The sequence below is a fragment of the Melospiza georgiana genome, chromosome Z (assembly GCF_028018845.1).
Source record: "Melospiza georgiana isolate bMelGeo1 chromosome Z, bMelGeo1.pri, whole genome shotgun sequence".
Taxonomy (NCBI): domain Eukaryota; kingdom Metazoa; phylum Chordata; class Aves; order Passeriformes; family Passerellidae; genus Melospiza; species Melospiza georgiana.
The window spans coordinates 51,590,133-51,614,750 of record NC_080465.1 but is presented as its reverse complement, the minus strand read 5'-3'; the positions used below and the strand labels follow the sequence as shown (position 1 = coordinate 51,614,750).

Here is a 24,618-nt window from a genome sequence, read left to right as displayed (position 1 = left end):
TCTAAGTTTGTCCCATTGCTCTAAGTATCAATATTATGAAGAACGTATCTGGTGTTAGAGAATGACAAAGCAAGCTACATACACTCCATTTCTGCTCCTCTACAGATGCCTTTGCCTCTTAATTCCCTTCAAGGTCTGTTATATAAATTAAGCTGTCCACACACAATACTGACAGCATTTCTCTTCCTCTACATAGTGAACCTGTTTTCTGCCAGGTGTTAAAAAGCATGAACTATTTCATTTCCAGCCCTGCAGGGTGGAAGACTTTCTAGTCTTAGTGAAAACTTGCATTTTCATAAATACACAAGTGTTTATTCAATGTGTGGCAATGATTGGTACATTGAGTTTCTGGATTTTTGTTTTGGGGATTGTGGATATCTGTATTACCTGCATTTCCCAAATACTCTCTTTCAACTCCCATAGCATAATGCAAATTTTTCAAATGTTTCTCAATAATTCTGCTCTTTTCTTACTTTTTTAATAGACACAAATACATTGTTGCTTCCTGATTTTCAACTTAGTAAAAGAAAAAATTCTCACTATGAAGTAAACTTCATTTTTTAATACATGTAAGGGATATTAATGACATTACAAAAATAATACTTTCAGTTGCACAGTGATCTAGTGACAGCCATACAGGCTAAAGTGAAAACTGCTAATTACAAAGAATGTGGCTTTTCTTTAAATTGATACCACACAGGTGTTTATTTTATCTACAGAATATTTCAGTTGTGTAGCAATCATCCCATTGCTTCAGTGAGTGCACAAACATGCAATGATCTCTTCACAAATTTGCAACTGTTCATGTTTAGGGTACCTCATTTGTATCCTTTCAACCAATCATGGATTTTTTTTTGCATTTCACAAGTGAGGGAAAGGAAAAATTGATTTATTTAGAAGAAAATTAACACAGACTCCACAGAACAAGCTAGGAGATGAAAATCCTTTTCAAGGAATTCCTTGCCTGTCAGTGCTCTACTACTACCAAGGCTGTCTTAGGATCCAGTGCCACTACTGAGCCAGCACTGTGAAACGGTATTGTGAAAGAGGCGGTGGGGACAGATAAAAATATTGCCTTGAACTCAGTCCAGGAGCTACCAGGAAGTCTGTACCTGTACTCACAGTGTCAGACACCACATTTTGCTCCAGCTTTTAATTTCACTCATCTCTGAGATTCTCATTAATCACTACAAGTATCATATATTAAGTTCTTTCAGCGTTAGACACTATCTTTAAATGAAACAAGGGTAATTCAACACCTTGTGCATCGATACCTATGCTATATTTAATTATCTGTCTATTTATAATAATTTCAAAAATTTTAATTCTATTTTCATTTCTATTTAATCCCTTACATAGAAATGATCCATCCAAAGAGATTAGATTTTCAAAAGATTATTCTGGAGCTGTAAAGGAGACTCCAGATTTTCATCATGTACCAAAAACCATTCAGTGTTTCAACTTTTACTGCAGTAAAATTTCTGGAGAAAAGATTTTAAGCATTTGCTTATTGCATCTTCTAGAGAACAGTTACAATACAAGAGTATAGATTAGGCAGAGTTTTGTGCAGGTTTCAAAGTAATGTACAACTTTTTTTGCTCAAGTAGCACTAGGATGGAAGTAAAACAAGGATTTAGGATTGCCTTGAGGTGCAAAATTTAACCTGGATTATCTCCCACAGCTATAACTAGGTTAACCTTCCTAAATCATTGGTGCATCAACAGGAAATTGCATTCATAAATGTACCTTCAAAACAGATCTGGTGCTCTGTTGTTTTTTGCTCTCCTTGTCTTTGCCTTTGAGATCACATGCTTTTAAAAGGCAACTACAGATTTATGCATGGGAAGTGCTGTGTACCCTTCTGTATGCTGTTACTACCATAATGTGCAACTGAGTGCATAAAAATAGGCACATGCATTTGCTTCTGCATCAAACAGTTCATGGCATATTTATTTCCTCTTGCTGGAGGTGAGTCACAACTCTGATCTTTGTGATGACTTTCATGGACAGTGGCACATTAAAAGTGTGCCCCCTCAACACCGAACCTTTGGTATTTAATGCCCCTCACAGCATTTTTTCTGGTTCCAAACAAATTTGCTTCAAAAGCCTTTAGCCTGCTTTCTGAATTTAAATTCCACAATGAAAACTCAAGGAAAAGATGTTCACTTTCAACCACTGCCATTAATGAAATTTACAGGAAAGGGATGGATGTGGGCATGTCTGTACTGTGCATCTCTGTGTTGTTTGAAATATGTTTTCTACTGGAGTCCTGGCTGCATCCTGCCCTCTGCTTTCCCCTTTCACCTTCCCATGCTTTCATTATGGAATGCCGTGACTTTGTTTTGCAGAAGTCAATGAAGAAGAAACGGAGAACCCTGGAGTACCAGGGTGCCAGGTCCTAATCTTGAATTAAGAGAAACAATGTAGTTTCCAGCTCTGCATCAAGAATTTTAATTTACTTATTTTTCATTTATCTTCAGTTATTCTCTAAAGAGTTCAGAGGAACATATTTTAAATTCTGCGGTTTTACTGTAATGAATTAGTAGTCACAATTCAGGGACTAGGGACAATGATCATTTGGTTTTAGCTAAATAAAACAGAATTTCTTCATGTCCCACCAAAAAGGACACCTGTCAAGCCAAAGCAAGCTTAGCATTAAAAGAATATATTTACAAAAGAAGACCTAACTCAGGAGTTATCTGAAGTATGTTACTATTACTATTTTGAACCTCCTAAAAATCAGCAATGCTATCTCTAATTGCAATAGCCTATTCAGCTCTGATGGAAATGAACATGTTGTGGTAGGCTCCAATTTATGGCAATGTCTCTTGGCTTTCACCAGAAACTACAAGAAGATTTAAAAAAAAGTGCTTGACTCATTGCATCCACTGCCCCAAGCACCACCTTGGTATCAAGCAGCTGAGCAATTCTTTGGTCTGTTAAAAACTGAGACATGACAGACACTTGGAAGCACGGTCTTGGGCCGAACAAGGCAGTGGGTGAATTTAGTCTCAGCAGGACAACTGCTATTCTCTCACTGCACTGGACCTGGTGCCCACAAAAACCTTTCTGATTCCGCTCTTCAGATGCCTGAACAGCACAGGAGCACACACAGACTGGATTTACTTTTCTGTAACAGGATTTTACCTCTCTCACAGCATCCAGTTTGCATCTAAATAGTTTGAAACTTTTATGAAACTGCTTGCCTCGCTTTATATGAAAGACAACTGCTGCACTAAGAATCAGGCCTTTATTTGGATTAGTATATTTGCAGAACTCATGAAAGAACTGTCATGTCTGAAATATTTATTAAACAATTACAACAAAGGAGTCCTGTAGGTGCAGTAACATGACTATTCAAAATCATAACTACTGAGAAGTACTGGTGTTTTATTATCTGTGCTATCGGAAGCCATTAGATCTGGGACTTGTCAAAGCATGTCTCAGCTCAGGATGGATTTGCTAATAAAGCATGTCAAGCACCAACAGGACCATGATCAAAGTTTCCTGAACATGGGGAACAGCAGTGGAAGTGGCTGACAATTTCACTGCAGCATGTACACCGTGAATGTGCATACATCAAAGGGCAAACACTCCCCAGAGCTCAACAAATCAAACCACATTGTCTTAGGTCTCTGGAAAACAGCTTTGAGTGTGCACACCATTTGTTACCATGTCACACCTGTGGAGGAAAATCATCTTAAAACACAATAATCCAATCACCACCTGGTGATTGTCTGCCCATTTCCACATTAAAATTGCCATTTGCTACTATTTCCAGTTTTAAAAACTTCAGTATAGTTCCTTCTAAGAACTTTTCTTTCAGCCTTGTATACTTGGACTGCAATTTAGACATAATTTACACAGATATTTGAAAACCACCAATTTTCTTTTTCAGCATTAGCCAAATAAATCATGCTGTGGTATGTCAGCATGTATTCTGCAAGACTGACATGCTGCATAATTCACTCATGATTCAGTACTCCAGAATATGGACTACAGTTATACTTTATCTGCACCTCTGAGAAAAACAAACAAACAACCCACCCCCCCCTTTAATTCACTAATTAAAGATAAGGAGATATTTAAGTGACTTCCAATGTGACTACCTCTATAATAAGGATACATTTTTTTAGTTCCTCTCTTTAAGCTTTGTACAAAGGATCATTGCATTTTAAAATGCAGAAAAATATAGTGGATTGCAGTGAACCAGTTACCTGTTTTTATGAGATAAATTCATGGACATAAGTTGTAATGGAATCAAAATCTCCAAATTCAAACATTTCTATGATGCTTTTTTTTGTTTTAATTAAAAAAAAAGCTACCATTATTTTAATATTTGAAAGTTCAATCACAGCCCATTTTGGCCTTATATTATTACTATGGAGATGCTTCATCTTTTGTGCACAGGACTATAGTATAGTCTAAATAAGAATACATTGCTTAGTGATTTCTAAAGATAATTACTAAATAAAAAGAGATAAATTTTAATAGGGAAAAGGAGAAGGACAACAATTAAGAAAGAACAATTAAAAAAGGTTACCAAATTGCTCATTTTAAAACTGACTTTAAACGCACAAAATATTCCTCTACAAAAATACCTAATCTGTTTACAAGTAACAAACCATCTGGTTTGGGTCCAATTTTCATTTAGATACAATATAAATTATAAATCCAGTAATGGAAGCTTTCCTTCACTTTCTTGTGAGAGTACATTTCTTACAAGAACTGTCACAAAATGCCACTCCTAATGCAGCACTAAGAGGTTTCTCGGAACCCTACACCTGATTCATTAGGCTGTCATAGGTACCACAATGTACCTACATTCAGTATCCCCACAGGAACAACAAAGGTCAAGGACTTCACAAAGGTCTGCTCAGTTCCAGAAACAGCACCATGTAAAGGTAGAGCAGCTTGTTAAAAAGAAACTACAAGAAGCTTGTTATGGTCTGGTTGGAAGTTACTGGTGGGGAGCAATATTAAGTGATACACCTAAATAAATGCATGAAATAATGTATTTGTTACCACTTAGAGTTAGTTTTTACCATTACAATTTAAAAGAAAAAGTAAACTCAATGTTTGGCAGTGATTAAAAAGCAAATCAATGTTAGGAATTACTTGCATTATTATAGCATCAGTATTCTTGCTGCAGAACTGATGCTTTCACCTCTAACAGACTATAGTAGACCCAGGGAAAAATAATGAAAATGGCAAGAAGAATGATCTAGCTTCCATGAAAGAAAGAATTTACATTTAAAAAATAAAGTTTAAGGATGTTATCCCAAAGCTATAAAGTCATAACTGGCATGCAAAGAGTCAGTAAAAATTGACTGTATTATATCATTTTTGCTACAAGAATTAATGGCCATCTAAACAAAAAAAAATTTGGAGCCATTTTCAATTCCAAAAGAAGGTGGTGGTTTCTTATGCCGGAGGGGTCAGGTCTGTGCTCTTTGACAAAGGATGGTGTAGCTGCAGAGAGTACTTAGAATAAAGAATGCAAATAAGTAATTGGAAGAGATGTGTATTAACGATTACCCAGTACTGAACCTGAAAATACTGAAACCCTCCACCTAAAAATACAGAGAGTCTAGGAGACACACCACACTTTCCCTGTTCTTTTTCTTTCATGGGCATGCACCCACAGCCACTGCTGTCAAGACTGATGTCTTAAACAAAGGCCAGAGCTGAGTCACTTTGACTTATACTCAGTTACAAGATGGAACTAGCAGTGTATATGTATTTCAACTTTTATAACTCAGGTGTTCTTTTGGAATATATTTCTCTTAGGAGCATTTGGGTTTTTTAGCTTCTTGACTGTAGAGTCTCCATTTCATGTAATGACAATTACAAAGAACACTTTGGGATTAAGGTCTCCTGAGGCCAAAGGATATTCTTACCTTGTAGAAGGTAAGAATTACAAATTTAAAAAATGTGAAGTTTGATAACTCAGCCTGCTGAAGAGCTAGAGATGATATTTATATAAGGACAACAAGCTAATTGTTTCTACTTACTGACTCAAGAAATGAGGGAGAGAGACAGTTAACTGGAATTGCTATTAAAGACAGAATTTATTTCACATGTCAATTGCTGTTAGAAAATGCAGTCTTTTTTCTAAGCTAGTCAGCTATGTTTTCTTTACTGTGAGAGCATGTGTGTGTGGGTGGTGTGTGCAGACAGAGCCTGATTATTATCTTAGACTTGTTGCAGAACTTGTATGGAGCAACAGATAGGTTGGATGAATCCAACACTGCATGGCATCGAAGAAGAAATTTAAAATCTGTCATCTCTACCAAAATTGTAATTTCCAGGAGTCTCTTGATTATCCTGTTCTTGAGAAGAGTGGATGCTTATTATCAGATAAGTCTGTCCGTGGAAATGGGGATATGCTTTCAGTTCAAGTGAAATTTCTGAATTTAACATAAAGAAGCCCTTGTCGTTTACTTTTGTCAGAGAGCATGAATCCTTACAAGCAGATATGCACATAGCATATTGCAATTTATGGTTAATTCAGTTTGAGTGTGCAGAGCTGAGAGTATCCAGTTAACTACATTACTGGTGGACTAATACACCCAAATTGTGCAATTAACTAAACAGGGGAGAATATAGAGCTTTTCAGTCTCATAAATGTAGTCTTAGTTCCCAGCCACTGAATGCAATCTCTTTGATAATACTAGATTATCCTTGAAAGATACAGGTCAGGAACCAGTTGCTTTACTCAGCTTTGAAGTACTCACACAGAGCCTTGTACACTTTAAAGAGGTTCAGGATTCCTTTTCCCCTTTTTTTTAATGAAGCCTTGTTAATTGCCCACAATAAGCATGACTCTATTATCCAACCAAGCTAGGCACTCACACACATGCATCAAATCTTTTCTCAGATTTTCATTATTTTAATCATCCAATCCACCATGTATGTTCCATGCATATTGTTCACAAGCTCATTAAAATGAACATTCTTCCTCTTTTACAAAGTCTTAACCTCTGCTATCAAGGCAGATGATTGTCCTGCTCACCTTGAGTCCTGTGTGCCGTTTTGGGTGCCAGAGTATAAAATGACACTGAACTATTAGAGGAGGGTAACAAGGATGGTGAAGGGCCTTGAGGGGAAACCACGGGAGGAGCAGCTGAAGTCACCTGGTCCGTTCAGCCTGGGGGAGACTGAGGGAAGACCCCACTGCAGTTACAGCCTCCTTGAGAGGGGAAGAGGAGGGGCAGGCCCTGATCTCTGCTCTGAGTGCCCAGTGACAGGATCCAAGGCAATGGCCTGAAGTTGTGCCAGGGGAGGGTTAGAAAAAGGTTGGCTATTAAAATAGATTTTTTACCCAGAAGGTGTTTGGGCACTGGAACAGCTCCCCAGGGCAGTGGTCACAGCACCAGCCTCACAGAGCTCAAGAAGTGTTTGAACACTCTCAGGCACAGGGTGGGACTCCTGGGGATGGTGCTGTGCAGGGCCAGGGGTTAAATCCCATGACCCTGATGAGTCCCTTCCAACTCAGCATATTCTATGACTATATGAGTCTATGATTCTATAAGCACATACAGCTTTATTACTAGCATTGATCATGTAAGAATTATTTTTACACTAGATTTTTGCAGCTAATTCTATGTACTTTAGCTATTTTTAATGGTTGAATGATCATATTTATATTATGCATAATTACTTTCTTGCTAAAAAAACCCCCAAAATTTTAAAACGTGGACCAAAAAGAAGGTCATCACTCTTAAAGAAAGCATAGCTGTGGAAAATTTCAGCCATACAGTAAATATGAATGGCTGAGAACAAGAATTAGTGAAAACCCTGCAATTTTTTCATAACATTTTACGATGCTATAATTACTCAGCAGTTAGTATAGTTTCTTTTGTTCTGCTTACTCCAAGTGAGGAAATAATGGTTTCAGATTAATATCTTCATCAGAAGCTACTTTCATCAAGCTAAGTATGTCCTATGGAGACTCTGAATGTTTACTCTCAATTCCAAGTACAGTCAAATGTAGGATTAATTACAAACTTAAGAAATGCACTAAATATTTAGTTTTCAATGATGCATCCAGGGTATTTTTGCTATTACCTATTATGGCCTTGTGCAGCTATTGGCATGTAACATGGTAAAGCCCATCCAATATATGAACAACTGTGTTCCACCTTTAAAAGCCTCCAATTTATTATCCATTATTTGCATCAAAAAGACACCACCTGCACTACTAAGCTGCACGCACTGAAGTGGTCGCTAAAACAGAATTTGAAACTATTAACTAAGCAAAGTACCTAAGTGATGTTTTCAAGCCACAGTTGATAAGCTGCCTTGAAAATTTGGACAGATTTGTTGAGAAACCTGTTCTGGCACTGCCAGTGGCCAGTTATTATTTTTTCTCTATCTTTTTTTTGACCTTTCTCTGGAACTCTACTGTGTTGTCAGTAGGGTAATGTGCAACGTGATTGTACCTAATTTTTTTGTTATATAATAGAGAGGACAAAGAAGACCTGCTAAGTACAGCATAACCATAGCAAAATCAGAAGCCACTCCTTCCATGAAATTCTATTATTCTTTCATGTTTTTAGGGGCTCATTAATTTTTGAAATTTTACATGCTTGATTTCTCACCAGAAGTGCTTTTTGTTTTTTATGGTTGACCAAATTTGCCTTTCTGCTTCTAAGCTGTTAGAAAAAAAGGAGGGGAAGGGGACAGGGCTAGGGGAGGGAAAGTGGAAGGAAGGAAACAAAAAGGGAGGCAGGAAAAGCTGAAAACACAGGTAATTAGGGTGCCACAATTGCAAATTGCTGATAGTAAAATAGTATTTTGCAATGGAAGGGTATCAGGCTTTACTTTTGGATAAATGCTTTTCTTAGAAGTGGAAACAGATGAAACTGTTTCTGCTGTCAGTGTCTGTACATACTTCTGTTCTCTTAACAAAACACAAGCTCCATACTGGCCAAGATTGATGTTTTTACTCTCACTGTAGTCTAGGGATGGTTCCCACACTTCTCCTGTCCCACAAGGCAGATTTCCTGCAGTACATTCTCCTCTTAGCATTTCAAAAGCTACTGAGGGGAGGCACAGTGTAAACAGGCCTCCCTGCAGAAGCCAGGGCCCTCTACCTGCACTCCAAAACACTAATTCAAAATATAAAGGAAGGCCTCAGTCTACACCTGTGTGAGGGAATTAAGCAGGTTAAGGATCTGGAACTTAGTCATGGGTTATTAAATTGTTAGAACAACCATGATGGGCCTGATTTTGACTTTAAGCATCTAGCAAAGACCAGCAATTTTGGGCAGCACTCACCATTACCACCTGGCAGTTTGTAGGAGGGAGGCTACTATAAGACTTTCACAACAGAGGTGTGGATAAACTGTGACTTGGCAAGGCTTTGTTTCTTTATGACTATTTTAAATATGGAACTTGATTGAATTTGGCAATGGATTGTATGGCATTCTCCCCTCCCAACAAAGTGCAGGATTCAGTAGTACAGAAAATCCACCACAGACAAAGATTCTCTATTTATCCCTCAAAACTTGAAAAAAACGCTGACCAACCTTCATCTATCTATCTTTCCAAAAGTACAGATGTCATGCTGTGCTCTGTTGGATGTTATATACATATAATATACACAGCCATATATACACTCACATATGGACACATAATCAGCACCACTCCTCCAAAAGCAGAGGATATTAGAAGCATTGAAAATTACACAAGTTTCACATACTAGACTGTTCCACCCTTAATTTACTTGTTTCTTTTTCTCTTTCGCTCTCTTTTTCTTTTTACGCTCTCTTCCCTCTGAGATTTTCAACTTCTTCTTCTTCTCTGGGTTTTTTTCCTCTTCTTTCAGTAGAGGATATCAGCCAACATCCTTGACCAGGTCAGGCATGAGCACAAGCCAACAGAAGACCATCTGATTTCTATTCCCATTAAGGAGCTACTTCTGCTACTGCAAGATCCCACACCAGCAGAGAAAATTCCAATTGCTTCCACACATCACATCACTTAACATAGCAAAGCATAACCCCTAAAAAAGAGATTTTTTTAATGGTTTTGATATATAATATTCCAGCTTCCTCATCTCAAGTAAAGACCACCTTTACCGACAATGCTACTTTAGAAAATGAAAAAAAGCAACCCTCCCTTTGTGGTAACTCTCAGTGGTTTTATCTGTATAGATGTATGGCTAACAAGCAGGGAGAGTAGAAAAAAAATTTCACCCAGGATCATTTTAGTCCAGCTGATCTCTGTTTTAAAAAGTGGCAGGAAAACATGAATTTCAGTCAACAATAAGGGTGTAGTTTTACTCTTTGGCAGATTTTATCCTTTGACATCCTCATGTGGCAGTGATTGACTGGCTGGTCCTGAATATAGTGTAGATCTTCTTATTTCTTTGCATCAACCTAGTATAAATTTAATTATCCTGGTCATCTATTGACTATGGTAAAGAAGGTGAAATGCTATAGAAGGTAAAGAGCATTTCAACACAGAAACAGCAAAGACAAGAAGTTTTTTCCTAGCATGAAGAGCTATTCAAATACTTTAATCTTACCTCCCTTAGAGGATCATTGAGCTCATTCAAAATATTTTCTTCATCAAAGATCTTGCCTTGGTAGCGATGCTCATAGTAATCATGGATCTTCTGGCGCATTTCAGCAGGTAACTTGTGGAATGACATGTACTGTTCCACTTGCTTGTACTGTCAGGATAAAAAAGGAAGGAGAATTAGAAAAAAGCCTCAAATTCTTGCTATCTAAAAGCACCTGCAAAATACAAATTCATTCATGTGTCCACTTAAGCTCTACATATTTTTTAAAGGTAACAATTTTTTCATATATCAGAAAACTCTCACACAAATATGAATTATTGTAATATTAATCACATGACAGCATATTTACAAATTACAGAAACTACCTTTGGCAGCAATGCTAATATCCATATGAATATATAAGTTTTAGAAGCCAAACCCGCATACTTCTCATATGTTTCCTAAATTCCCAGCTGTACAGGAGCTGCAAAAATACACCAACACAATTTTCAGCTCGTGCTGTAGACAGGAAAGCTGTACACAGTGTTTAGCCTGTAGCACTGCATTCGGGGAGAGCTGAAGTTGTGAAATTTTAGAAGCTGGCTGTGCTGTATTGCTAAGCAACATATTAATGTTGTGTATGCTTATGAAGTTAAAACCTGTGGAGATAATGAAATAGAAAACATTCCTCAGAAGGGATGAAGAGAAGAAAAAGGTAAAGTAGAAAAATATGTGTGGGATCAGGAAACAGAAAATGAGGGAAGAAAAAGATACCAGGATCCAGGAGACCAAGAAGAGCTCACTTCATTTACCCTGTACATTTGGTTTCTTAGTTTTTACTAGTCCTTTGTCCTATATTCTGGGGATTTACCTTTTTTTTGGTTTTGTTTTTTTTTTTTTAATAGCATAATTTTCAGAAGATGAAGTCCCAAATCAACATACTCATAGTTGTAGTGTACTAATCTACATAATAATCCAAGACTCACAAAAAGGACAAGTTGTCTAAAGTGCAAATGGACCAACCCACCAGAACAAGATTTTTGCTCCTCAGAGCCCCCATCCTGGTTTCTGAAAGGGATAAGGCACTGAGGCAGAGAAGGATAAATCCCTTCTCAGGCTGAAGGGTGAGTTAAAACTTGGCAGAAACTTGATTCACGATGTAAACCATCTTAATTTATTTTTATTAGTTATTTCATGCTTAATTAGGGAATCTAAACTGTTTCCAACTAAAAAACCAATGAAGTCCTAATTAGGATTGGCATCCCTGTAGAACAATTAAGCAAATGTATAATGTACATGCCCTCTTTTGTGAACTGCAGCATCTATCCTTTAACTTACATAATTGAAGACTTCTCTATCTTCTGGAATTGAAATTAGCTTTTGCTTTGCAAAGTGGCAAAAGATTAGATGATGCCATGTGTACAACATACATTCCAAAAATACAAGGAAAGTAATTTTGCATGGGATTATTTAACAATGAATATGTTAGGGTGATTTAACCCCTGCACAGCCATTTTGCCCCTCTGCAGTAACAATTCTTCACCCACATCTTTTAGATGTGTGATTTAAATTTGCATGCTTGACATTAGTTTCTGATCTGATATGAAGAAATTTATCCATACATTGTGGGTTAGCATTAGACATCATCACTATGGCCCCCAGGATAGAGGCTGCTCCCCCACACAATCTTATTCACACACAAATGTGCTTAAGTAATGCTAATAACTAACAATCCTTGCTAATAAAAGAAATACATTTATTCTGATGTATATTGCAAGCAAGCTGCAGAAGATTTTTATGCCAGAATGACCTTGAAATAGAGAAAATCCGAGCTTCAAGGAAATTGCTTGGGCAGCAATTTTCACTGCTGCCTTTCATTAGTGCTGTTATTTGAATGGGGGCTTTCTCCTGCACTAGCAAGCTATTTTCTTTAAAAAGATTTATGCTTTCACATGAGACTTTTAGGGAAAAAGAAAAAATAAAACTAGTAGGAAAGCACTGCTTATCACTGGCATGTCTCAAAGTGTTTTCAAATTAGTAATATGTAGAATAATAGGCACAGATGAATATTAGCATCCTTTTCTTTAAAAATCTATGAAGAAGTGAAAAGCCTTCCACAATTCCCAGAAGTTTTTAATCATCGAATATAATACCAAGGTCCCCTCTCATATCTAAATATCTGAGCCTGTGAGTAGGTAGTATACTACCACTAGCTCTTTAATCAGTATTTTCCTAATGTTTCTCAGTGTGTGATTTTGGCTCATTTTCTATATCATTCACTGTTCTACTACTCCCTTATTGACGTTCTGTTCAAAAACTTTTAACTTGCCCTCTTGTTCAGGAACTGGTATCTCTCATTAACTCAGAACAAGAAATAATTACTTTTTCAATTCCTCAGAAAAGCAAGTTCATATTGTCAGCCTGCTACATGTTACTGGCAATACTGTGGGTATTCCAGATTAGTTGCCACTGTGATGTGCCACATGACAATTGCAAAAAAAAAGTGCTGAAATGAAGATGCAAAGAGAGCAAGATTAATATGGTCTTGTTAATTTTATGTAGTAAACCAGGAATTTGTCTAAATTAATATTGGAGAGTATTTTCTTTGTAGATATGGATATCAAATATCAATATCAGACCATAGATATCAATAGTGGTTGGAAATAATGGTATTTTTCACTTTAATATAATTATACTGGGTTTTATTCCTGGGACTGTTTTATGCATTACAAAAATGCAAATAGCTTTAAGAGAACTGAAATATTTTCTGGAAAACATAAAATATGTAAAAAAGATTTAAAATTTTCATTAGTGTTTTGAACCCCTTAAAAATATGATAATTCAGTAGCTTTTTGATTTTTCTAAGTATAATTTTAGATCTGAAGTGGACAAAACTGTTAGTAAAGTTAAATTTTGTTTAAAAATGATATGTTATTCATATTTAAAATGGCTGTAACCCATCCACATTTGAAACTACATTTTCATATGTGAGAAAAACAATTTCTTTCTAATGACTCTTCTCATTACACTGCATCCTCTATCTTTTCCCCTCTAGACTTAAAATTTTGATTTGCTTGCTCTTTTGTTTTGGAGTGGGATTTTTGCTACTTTTTTTGGAGTTTTTTTTCCCCTTGTTTGCTTTGGTTTATTCAGAAAATAGATGTCTTCATCTCACATTTATAAGAACATCTCTGGTGTTTATTACATTTGTGTAAAAAAACTTTCAGAGCCACAGTAAGCCCCCTCAAGATTGACTTCCATTTTTTTTTTCTCTTTTATTTCTGGCTTTTTGTATGTCATATGAGAAGCACCAGACTACATTCAAACACAAAAGACTGCTGACCCCCTGCTTTTTAATTTCTAATTACCTTTCCATCCTTGCTCCTGCATGTAGCACTTGATTTTCCAGGAAGAACTATTTAGTAAGGACGTGTGCACATCTAAAGGGATGCGCCATAACTGTTACAAATATGTATTCCTGGTCTTTTCAATGCTATTGAATGGAGTAAGTACTGTGTTGCTGACTACTCTACAACTATATATTTTTTAAAATGAATATTGAGTTGTTTCTGCTAAAATGGCTATGTATATTAATGAGATTTATATATTGCACTGCCATAATTTCAGTAATTTATACACGTTTGATATTCATCACTGAAATGAAAATGCCCATACATGCTACAAAATTGCTGAAATAGGTAACAGCTAAGTGGATTTCAAAGTTTCAAAGTAACATTCCACATATTTTAATGCAAACCACCACCCAGTAGTATCTGAATCTTGCTGTTTTAGATATAATTTTATTCATGGGATCTCTGTATGTAGCAAAATTCTGCTACTGGGCTCCTCTAGCAAAAGGTGAAGAGTATGACATCAGTTATATAGGGCCCATAATAGAATGGGTTAAATACAGTTATCTTAAAAAAATAGATATGGAAAAATGCAAAGGAGAAGAATGACATACTGTGCATAGCAATTTGCAACTGAGGCAGGGAAAGTATTTTAACATTAATATAGTATTAAATCACAGTACAAAAAAATTCCCAGTGAAACCAGTAGAACAGAAACCTTAATGTTGATCTTTCATAATATATTTTAGCATATATGTTGAGCCTACCAGATCCTTTCTTCACAAATTTTTGTAACTAACTAGTTGGCCTTTTTAGCTGAAAAATTTCTTGGAGTCCTAATAATCTTTACAGCTCAGCATTCTGTCCTTGATACAATAAATGACATAAATATTTGAAAGACATGAATCGTATCAGTTGAAAAACATGAAACTAATTACCTTCATGTGCCTGGAACTGCTCCCACCTAAACTACCTGAATACTTTTCAAGCACAAGTGCCAAAGTCAGATTTTTTCAAAATGTCAACACTCAACAACTTCCAAACCAGCTATTTTTTCAAAGAACCTAGGTGCCTCTACCATCAGTCAAAATTTCAGCTTGAATAATAGGCCTTTTGCACTTCTTACAATAATTTTGTCCTTGGCAATAGAGCCTCACTTCTAAGAAAGTTTCCCCCAAAAAACTAAGCAACTATAAATAGCATTTTATTGAGACTTATAGCCAATCAAATATATTTATAGCCAGCTATATCTTTACAAATACGAAGTTCAATGAAATGTGGGGAAACAAAATCCTATATACTGTTTGCAAATGTAAAAGAAAGCAAAGACCATAAGTGAAATCCTTCTACTGAATCAAGGAAGTTCTGTCCCACAATTTAGATGCAACAAATCCATCAGTACTCTTTAAATGGTTTGAAGATACTTGCATATCGTGTATGAAAGAAGAATCTACACAGCATTAAAATATGAAAATGATTTAACTCACTGATAAGGAGTAGAAAGATAAGAGGAGGAATTTGATTAAGATGAATTCTTTCTAAGTAGCAAACATGCTGTTTCAAGAAGCTCAGTGGTCATATATAGTTCTGAACCTTATTTTTAATTTTAGTCTAAATATATTCAGATGCAGTTTAAATGAACTAATGTTAGTACAAAATTATCTAGCAGTTTCAAAAGATTCTGTCTCTTGGTGTATCTCTCTGGAGTGTTTATAGTGAATTGTGTCTCTTCCCAGCCTCTTGCAGGTAGTTGATTCTGCTTTTTGTTCAGATCACAGCATTTTTGTTCACAGCATTTTTGTTCAGAACTGGCCCTCTTCTCTTTCATCTGTTCTAGTTTGAGTTCATTTCTATCCAACTGCAATTACTAGAATAGCACATAACATTTTAGAAGAACTATTTGTAGTTCAGACTGAGTTCCTTCCCATCTATTGCAAAACCAAGACACATTGAAAATGTTGTTTGCAGCCATTTTATGAGCAGCTTCAGCACTCAGATTTCTCATTTTCTCCTTGCCACTTACAGTTGCTGCTCTCTTCATCTCCCAGTTTGTAACAGCAGCTTGTATACTAGTCCCTGAGTCCCTGGATTTTGAGTTTCTGAATTTCATCTTATTACTATTACTTGATCTCTTAAAACTCAGTTCATTCTATTTTGATCTTTCTGCAATATTAGCATCTGAAGCTTTATATCACCCTAACCAACCTTTATACTTACCAAACCATTGCTTAGCACAAGCCTTATGGGAATATCATAAGGCTTTTGATATTTTGATATTTTTCTACCACACAATCACAAATCAATTAGGATGGAAAAGGATCATCAATTCCAAACTGTGACTGAACACTACAATGTCAACCACACCATGGCAATGAGTGCCACATCCTTAAACACCTCCAGGGAAAGTGACTCCACCACTTCTTTAAGCACCAGCCCATTCCAATGTTTTATCATCTCTTCTATGAAAAAACTTCTCTCTAAAGTCCAGCCTGAGACTCCCTTGGGAAAGGCTGACACCATGTCCTCTCAATCCAGCTTGGTATCTCAAAAACTTGCAATTGGGCCAAAATAACCAAACTTGGGTGTAGACTGGTAGTAGCACATGCGATAGCAAAGAAAATTGCTGTCCCTCACCAGATTTCCTCATGAGAGAAGAATGAGGTCTATATAACCTAGAGCAAATCAGTTTTGTGTAGGTGACATGTTATGATCTGCATGGCAAATATGTACACAGAAGAGGTGCCAGAAACATGCTGTATATCCGAATACATAAATGTACATAAAAAGCTTTTACTTCTGATTAAACCCAGGATTCAGCTGACTGACAGTTACCAAGCATTTCAAAAACCAGCTGATCTTAATAGGCAAGCATGGAATAAAACAGTCAACCTAAATACTTTTATAGTGTTCAAACAGATTTTTAGTGGTAGCTTGTTTCTATAAACACAGTTTAAAACATTAAAAAACTATTTTCCAGTATTTTTAAATCCCTATGACAGCTCAGTGGCTTTACACCTCAGAATTATTAATATCAAAGTTCCTTTTCTCTCTGCTATTGAGCTGTAAAGCCTTGAAACAAACTGAAGGAACTGAGGAGCTTTGACTCACCTCTTGTCCTTCACTTTGCAGAGCTCAAGGTTTTATTTTCTGATTACAGATTTTTATTTACTTTTCAATGAAGAAAGGGGAGAAAATCTTTCTGATTTTCATACAGAATGGGGGAAGATGGAGGAAGAGGTCCAGGAAATTGTTTCAAAACATATAAACACTCAGTTTAACAATTTGCAGATACATGGAGTTTAGGCCCCTCATTTCTCTGCAGGAAGTACTCAGCAGAAAAATTGTGAGGAAAAGAGGGAAGGTTCAACAGGGATCCTGTAATACCGAACAGGAGGGATGGCATTTGCAACAACTGTATAGCCAAATACAGTGTAATATTGAAACTACCCAAAACAAAATGCAAAATGTTGTAAGGTAAAATAACATGATGTTGGGGGTTTTGCTGCAGGCTTTTTGTTTGTTTATTTGTTTTTTAATGGAAAAATAACTTTCTTGGAGTGTATAAAAGCTAATGATTTCCATGGGAAATTTTGCTTTGTGGAAAGTGTGCTTGTTATTAAAAATATCTGCCTCCCTCTCAAGCAGCAGTGATGCTCAGCTCTGGAGATAGCATGAGCTGTATGGACGGGACAAAGCAAAATTGCAAATTGCAGACGGGGAGAAGTTTGTCATATTAAAGGCATGAGAGGTTTTCTTCCTCTCTCTCTGAAAATTGCTCTAATGCATGGTGGACTTGGAAAGCGAACAATCAGGGAATTACACAAACTAAGAAATATTCAGGAAGCTTCAATTTCTAGTTAAACATTAAGTGTATAAAAATTATATTCTGGCTTACAATTGATAGTAATGTCTACTACACCTACATTTGGCATTCAGCTGAGTGTTGACTTTTCACTCAAATTACATTGAGGAAAAAATTTTTAAAATAAACAAGCAATTTCATCTGATAAAAAATTCACAGGCAATTAATTTTAAGCATTTTATCTAGATTTCATTTGTTGAATTTTTTTTCTGTGCAGAAGGATAACTGCAAGTGCAATGAGTGACTAATGAAAAATTATAAAGCAGAACAGTTTTCTCATATGAAAAAGAAGTAATATCACTTTTAAAAAACAATCTTTCAGCAAAATATACTTTTAAAAAATACAGGTATAAGATTTGCAAAATACTGCACAAAGATCGCAGAATGAAATAATTTCTATTTAAAGATATTATTCTGAAATAAAATGTGCATTTTAAGAGCAGCTACTTTGCTAAAACACTTTATAAATGACTTCAATTAAATTCTACTCTATTATGCAATGCTATTTAAATGGTACATAAAAATTACCTTATTACCCCCAAAAAGAATGTGTCATTTCATACAGTACATATCCCCCTTTCTGTGGTATCTTTCTCTCATATAAAATAGTGAATTAATTTGCTTTTTCACTCAATCTTTTGAAAAGGCAGATACTAGATTTACAATCTCAACCCCGTATTCAATAGTGCCAACTCCCTAGCTCAGTGTGCAGTTGGATGTCTGAATATCACATGATATTGCTTCAGTGTGCTAAACAAATAATCTAATCTGTATAAGTAATGTTTAGGAAAAAAATCCCTGAGGCTTCTCCCAGGAAGAATTTGAATAATATTAGACAATCATAGACACCAGGCTATCATTTTCTCCATTTGCAGGAACTTCCAATCTAACATTATAAGTGGGTTCTATGTTAAAATAATTTTAAAAGACATTAAGTTGTAGATTAATGGGAAAGGGATGAGAATTGTATAGCTAATACTTATTAATGGCTACTTAACAAATATCAATTTTTCTTGTCACATTTATTGTGAGACCCTGGTATTTTTCTCTTCTTTAACTCCTTAACTTATCATCAGCTAAAAGCATTATTCCTGACACATAGTGGTGTAAATAAGGTAAAACTGGTATTCCTGCTCAAAAAAGATGGGCCACCCATATTTCCAGCCCTGACAGTGTTTGACTGTGGGAATCTGGGCAGGGCATGTAGCCACTGCAGGATGGTTACATGCTTCCTCTCTGTCTGATACTGCAAACCATGCTATTTAATAAGCCTGTCATCTGCCATCTGACTCTGCATTGTCAGCCTCACAGTCCAAACCAGTTTGTGTGCCTTGACTCAGTTAAAGACCCACACAGTAACAGACTGGGTCTGCTGCTCTCTATTAGCTGAGCTGATGACTCTAGCCCTGGAGCTCAGCTACCAGCAGCCAGAATAAAGTGGAGAGCATAATCACTGACCATCTCTCTTCTACCATAAGGAAATCCTGCCTCACCAATGAGGATTCCATATTACTGCAAGGACCTCACTTTATGTAAACACAAGGAGCTACTGCCCTTGGGTTAGAATCAGAATCATTTTTGATTACTGGGGGACAGAATGGAGAGAAAGGCCAATACCTTCCCAAGCTAGAAGGAATTCTGGATAAGTACTCCTAAAGTGTTTAAGCTCAATGTCCGTTCAATTTCATCTGTCATTTAAAAGCATGATCTTCAGTAGCTGCTAGTATGCATTCCCTATTTGGAGTGTTCATTCTCTTCCATAGAACAGTTTTTTCACCTGTACAGGAGTACACTTCTTCATTCTGTCCTACTATTAAAAATAATCTCTTTAGGATACTACTTCATATGTGCGAGAGGGCTTCAGCCAGTTTTCAGACACTTGGCCATTGCTCTCCAATGGAAATTCAACCAGGAATCAGGTGACACAGCTGTGCCCCTTGCAAGGGTTTCTCTAAGTCTGATGTTTGTATAGTTCATCCTCTTTATACTCCTTTTTGTCCTTTCTTTGACTGATATTATTAGGAATGCAAGTTGAAATATCTCCATGCTTCAAATGGGGACAAGACTCCAATTGCTGTCCCTCTCTTGCATTTTTCCCCAACCACACTGGAAAAACAAGGAATTTCCATTTCAGAAACACCCCCTGTTTATGCGTGGTCCTCTGGCATGCAATGGCTATTCATGAGCCGGCTGAATTTTTAACCTGACCACCAAGGCACCAAAGGACACTCTCTAACCAAATACTTGGTCAGACCTGAAGTTAGCACTAACTTTAACTCACAGGACGATTACCTGTGATGATAACTCAAAAATGAGTAAGGCCAGATGGCTCTTAAATGACTAGAGATCTGTCTGTGTTCAGAATAGACATCAAGCAGGGCACATGGCAGTCAAATATTTGGTTATCATATTTTGGTAGTAGCAAAGTAATAAGCTCCCCTGTCCATCCCACAGTCACTGAAAGCTGAATTTATCAGGGCTCAAGAGATATTTCTACAATCTGCTTTCTTTACTGCTGTTTTACTTCACATACAGATATTAGCACATAAAGAAAAAAACAGTTTATAATCAAACACAGATCAAAATAAAATTTAAGTGTTCCTATGAATGGCATGTTAATGGTAAGTTCTTTTTTATAATTCTTTATCATGAGATGGAACTGAAGTGATTTCTTTAGCCTAAAAGCTATCATCTGTTTACCATCTATTTTTCACTAATTACCCCCCAAAGAGTATTGTTGCTTACAAGAATGCTTTAAACTGTCATTTTACTTACAAGCAGTAATTAAACATTTCCTTTCAGTTGCCACAAAATACACAATCTCTTACTATTGTTCCTTTCAATTAGTGTAATTGAGAAATTAATTAAGTTATAGGGAGATTTCTGAACAGGATTTGTTTTCTCAGACCGTTCTTTATCTTTCACAAATTTGCTTTTTACTGCTTTAAAAAGGGGAGTGAAGCAGCATGAAAACCAGGATCAGTTCCTTTCTTCACAGAGGCAATGACAGGACTCTGATTTAATGAAACAACAATCAGAGCCCCAAGGCATGAGAAGAAAAACATCTCTCCTCTGTGCTACTCTTGGTGAAATTGTATCAAGTCTAAGGCAAGATGATTTTCTTTCTTAACGAGAAAGATACTGTAAAGATGACAACTTATTTAAAAATATCAGATATGCTGTAATGGCCTCCTTAGAGCTGCCAGTTTCAACATGAAATTTAATACCTATCCTGTCATCTTGTACAATAATTTTCCTTATCTTTTAAACAACTTGAGTTTCTTTTTCTTTTTTTTTTTTCTTCCCCTTTTTTGAATTTACTTGGCCAGTAAGAAAGAATGTACATGCAAATGAGCGCTTAGAGGGGAGGAGCAGGAGACAAAAGGAGTTACTCCCCTGACAAGCAGACTAGGGCAAGCAGTCTAGGGTAGCAAAAGGGATCAGCTCATCCCTACTGGGTCACTTCTTCAGTTCAGTTCTGAGCATGAGCAGCGTTTTGTGCAGCTCTAGGATCCATGATGGGGACATCTGGACCTGGGCACTGAATGCACACTTGTCAATCACCTATTTCCTTTTCGATGTAATGTTTTTTAAGATGCGTGTTAATTCTGCTTATCAGAAGCCCTGGTTTTCTCTGGCATGGGCTTCACCTCAAACCACCATCCTGCTGCACAGGAACATTGCATAATGCTAAATTCTGTGTGTCCCACAATGCCTTTAGCTAAATTGGCATGCTTAGTTGTGAGCACTTCACCCACAGGAAATCCAGTTATTTCAAGAAGCAAATTGAAGTAGCAATTTAGAAAAGAAATATAGGAAAATGTATAATTAGGTTGAAATTATGTAACTTTGTTTTTATTGTTTAATAGTTGCAATGAAAAGAAGAAGAAAGTAAGTTATATTAACAATGTAATTGTTACATCTGCTTGGTGTTGTGCCAACAGCTATGCTACCAGCAGCACCAGCACACACAAGACAGGAACACTGGCACAATACAGCTGCTGATCTCTGATGAAACTTAATTATGGCTTCCCAGTTCCTGTTGTATTAATTAGTGAAAAATGCCAATTCATCAAAAAGAACTTTCTTTTTTAATGCACCTATTTTCCCATTTTTCACTTCCATGTCAAGATATTTGCAGGCCAGTAAGTTTATCTTACATGGGAAGGTCTGTTCAAAGATAAAGGGAGAAACAAAGAGATTCTTCAGTAAGTAAAGTTGCTCTGTTAAAGGATGTATTGCTTTTCTTGACCTCTGATCAGAGACCCAAAACTGGCATTCCCTCATTTCACAGCAATGTCTTAATGATGGGGAAATGGTTCTTCTAGGCTGGGCAGGGCATCTCCCAGTGTCTTTTCTACTTGTCTATTACATGCATATCAGATAAAGACAGAAACTTCTCTTGTCCCTTGTTGGGACAAAAAAAATTGATATAGACGATCACATTTGACCTTGCTTTTCCAAGAATGCATAATCACTTATATAAAATCAGGGTGCTGGGAAGCATGAAGAATCATCCCATGCACATGCCATTCATGGGGAAGAAAAGCCTACACAGGGCCATTGGCTGCAATCCATCCACCTCCCTGCAGGCATTTCACATGTCAGACAAATGCAGTACTAAGATTTTTTTAAGACCCATAGGAGCTTAAAGGAGACCAGACAACCTCTGCTCTGAACAGGTAACCTCATTGATACTATCATTACTTTACAAACTATTGTTTAATATCTGCAGTGTGAAACCTTGCATATTTTATTTGAGAGTACAGCTAGATACTCTAGCATGACACAAAGAGCCCTTCCACTTAAAAATGAGACTTGAAGACTACAACTTATTTTTTAGATAATCTAAGACTCTTTTTTGAACTGTTCAGGTCTCCAGCGTCACCTAGAAGACTGAGTTTAACACACAGTATCACACAATATTAATGCATTCTTCACCAATACTTGCAGCCATCTTGACAAACTGCTCTTCATCTTCACGTTCACAGCTGTTTTGTTTCATTTTTTCTTCTAAACTACCCTTAATCTTCTTTTTGTGACCTTAGATTTTTATAGTCTTGAAGTATACACACTTCAGAGGCATCCTTAGAGAAATAAATTTATGGCATCTGAAGGCTTCTTTGATAATTGACAGCCATGGCAGGAAAGTAATATTCCAAGCAACCTTTTGTACTCTCCTGAAAAGCATCATTACAGACCTCATGGTTCCAGAGGAATGACTGAGCAACAGGATGTATTCTCTTACATTCCAGAATTATGGAACTTATTCACTAGGTACAGGAAAAAAAACCCCTTCAATTTGTAATGACTTAAAGATAATTTTTTAATTATAATAAAAATGAGGTATATATGAGAACTACAGGCTCTATCAGGAATGGAAAAGCCAATGAAACACTAGGCAAAGAACAAATTTTAAGGCAATTTATAGCTTTCTTCAAAGAAGTAGACTAATGATTCCTGTAATAGTTCTGGTATTAAATCATAATTCAATGCATTGACCACTTGATCATCCGAATGCATCAAATCTTACATAAAGAGTAAGTCTTACTTTTTATTCTCCAAAACAATGCAAAAAGTTCTTAGTAACAGTGGATTGCTTCCCAAATCTCCATGGAGATTTAACTCTCAAATTAATGTTGATACTGTACTTCTATGCTGATCATTTCTGCAGAAACATTAGGGAAGGCTATAATTCAGTATAGCTGGGTTCATTCAAAAGTGAAGCCACAGAGCTGTAACTGTTAAAAAAAAAGAACAGAGCTTCTGTGAAATAATACCTTTATTTTCTTTCCCATCTTTTTTCAGAACAAGAAGGAGAAATAGAGAGTGCTTTGAGGAAATGGGCAAAACACCTATAAGGTGGTATGGAAAAAAACATGAAAAGAGTAAAAGGCTAATAAAGAGTTCTTAAATAATTCTACAAACAATTCTAAAGACCTAAGGATTCCTCATAGTTTCTTCCACTTAAAGAAATACGGTTTATGAAGTGCAGATTTATTTCTTCCCTTCCTAAGTATTTTAGAACCACTCAACTCAGCACCTGAAATTTTAGGAAAATTTGCTTTAGAGTTAAATAAAGGATCCTTTATTTCCAGAGCAAGAGAACCAATTTGCACTCTAGTACCACTGGCTGTGACTATGATAGTCTGCCATGTGTACTGTTGTTCCGGCCCAATGGGTAATTCACTTTTATTCTGAGCTAGTCCCCCAAACACCACTACAGCACTGACAATGGTGTCTCACGGAAAGGCTGCAGTGCAGGACCCCTGCTGAAGCTGAGGAGGCACCTGCATAGCCCTGGCAAGGAGGACTCTTCCTGGCAGGCAATGCAAAACACTTGGTTTCGTTAAAAAAAATGGTTTTGAAAAGAGCCTTTCTTTTTTCGATCAGTTTTTAAAGCATGAAATAGATAAATAAAAGATCACCTTTTCATTATTCCAGAGATATTTGATGTAGACCACATGGGAAACCTTGCAAAGAGAGCAGCAGTGCACCCTCAATAGAGAAACCTACACCTGGGCTGTGTGAAAACCATGATGAGGTGCTGAGGCAAGAAAAACCTTTTCATTTGCATTTTGCTTTTAAACGGAATCTGAAAAAGATCTGGAAGAATTCAGAATGTCTTCCCACTAAATCAATATATTTTGAAGCTGTACAGACAATGAAATTTTGAGTAATCATAATCAAATATAGCAAAAGGGTCTGCAATGCTAATTCCTGAAATGGAATATTGCTTCCACTAAAACTTCAGTGTAACGTAAGAACCTCACTACAGATAATAACTACCTAACAATTAGGTGGTAACCTAACAATTTTAAGGCAGCAACCACTTCAGGTATAAGCTGGCACTTCCTTCTGTTTTTTAAAGCACAAATTGATGGCTAAAACAGAAG

General features: G+C 36.5%; 1 protein-coding gene across 1 annotated transcript in view; it reads right to left on the bottom strand.

The window, feature by feature from the left end:
- HCN1 (hyperpolarization activated cyclic nucleotide gated potassium channel 1) overlaps positions 1-24,618 on the bottom strand; it is a 194,301-nt gene that overhangs the window by 33,566 nt on the left and 136,117 nt on the right. Inside the window, exon 5 of the mRNA XM_058044301.1 lies at positions 10,535-10,681. Coding sequence (XP_057900284.1) covers positions 10,535-10,681 — 147 coding nt within the window. The remainder of the gene's footprint in view (positions 1-10,534; positions 10,682-24,618) is intronic.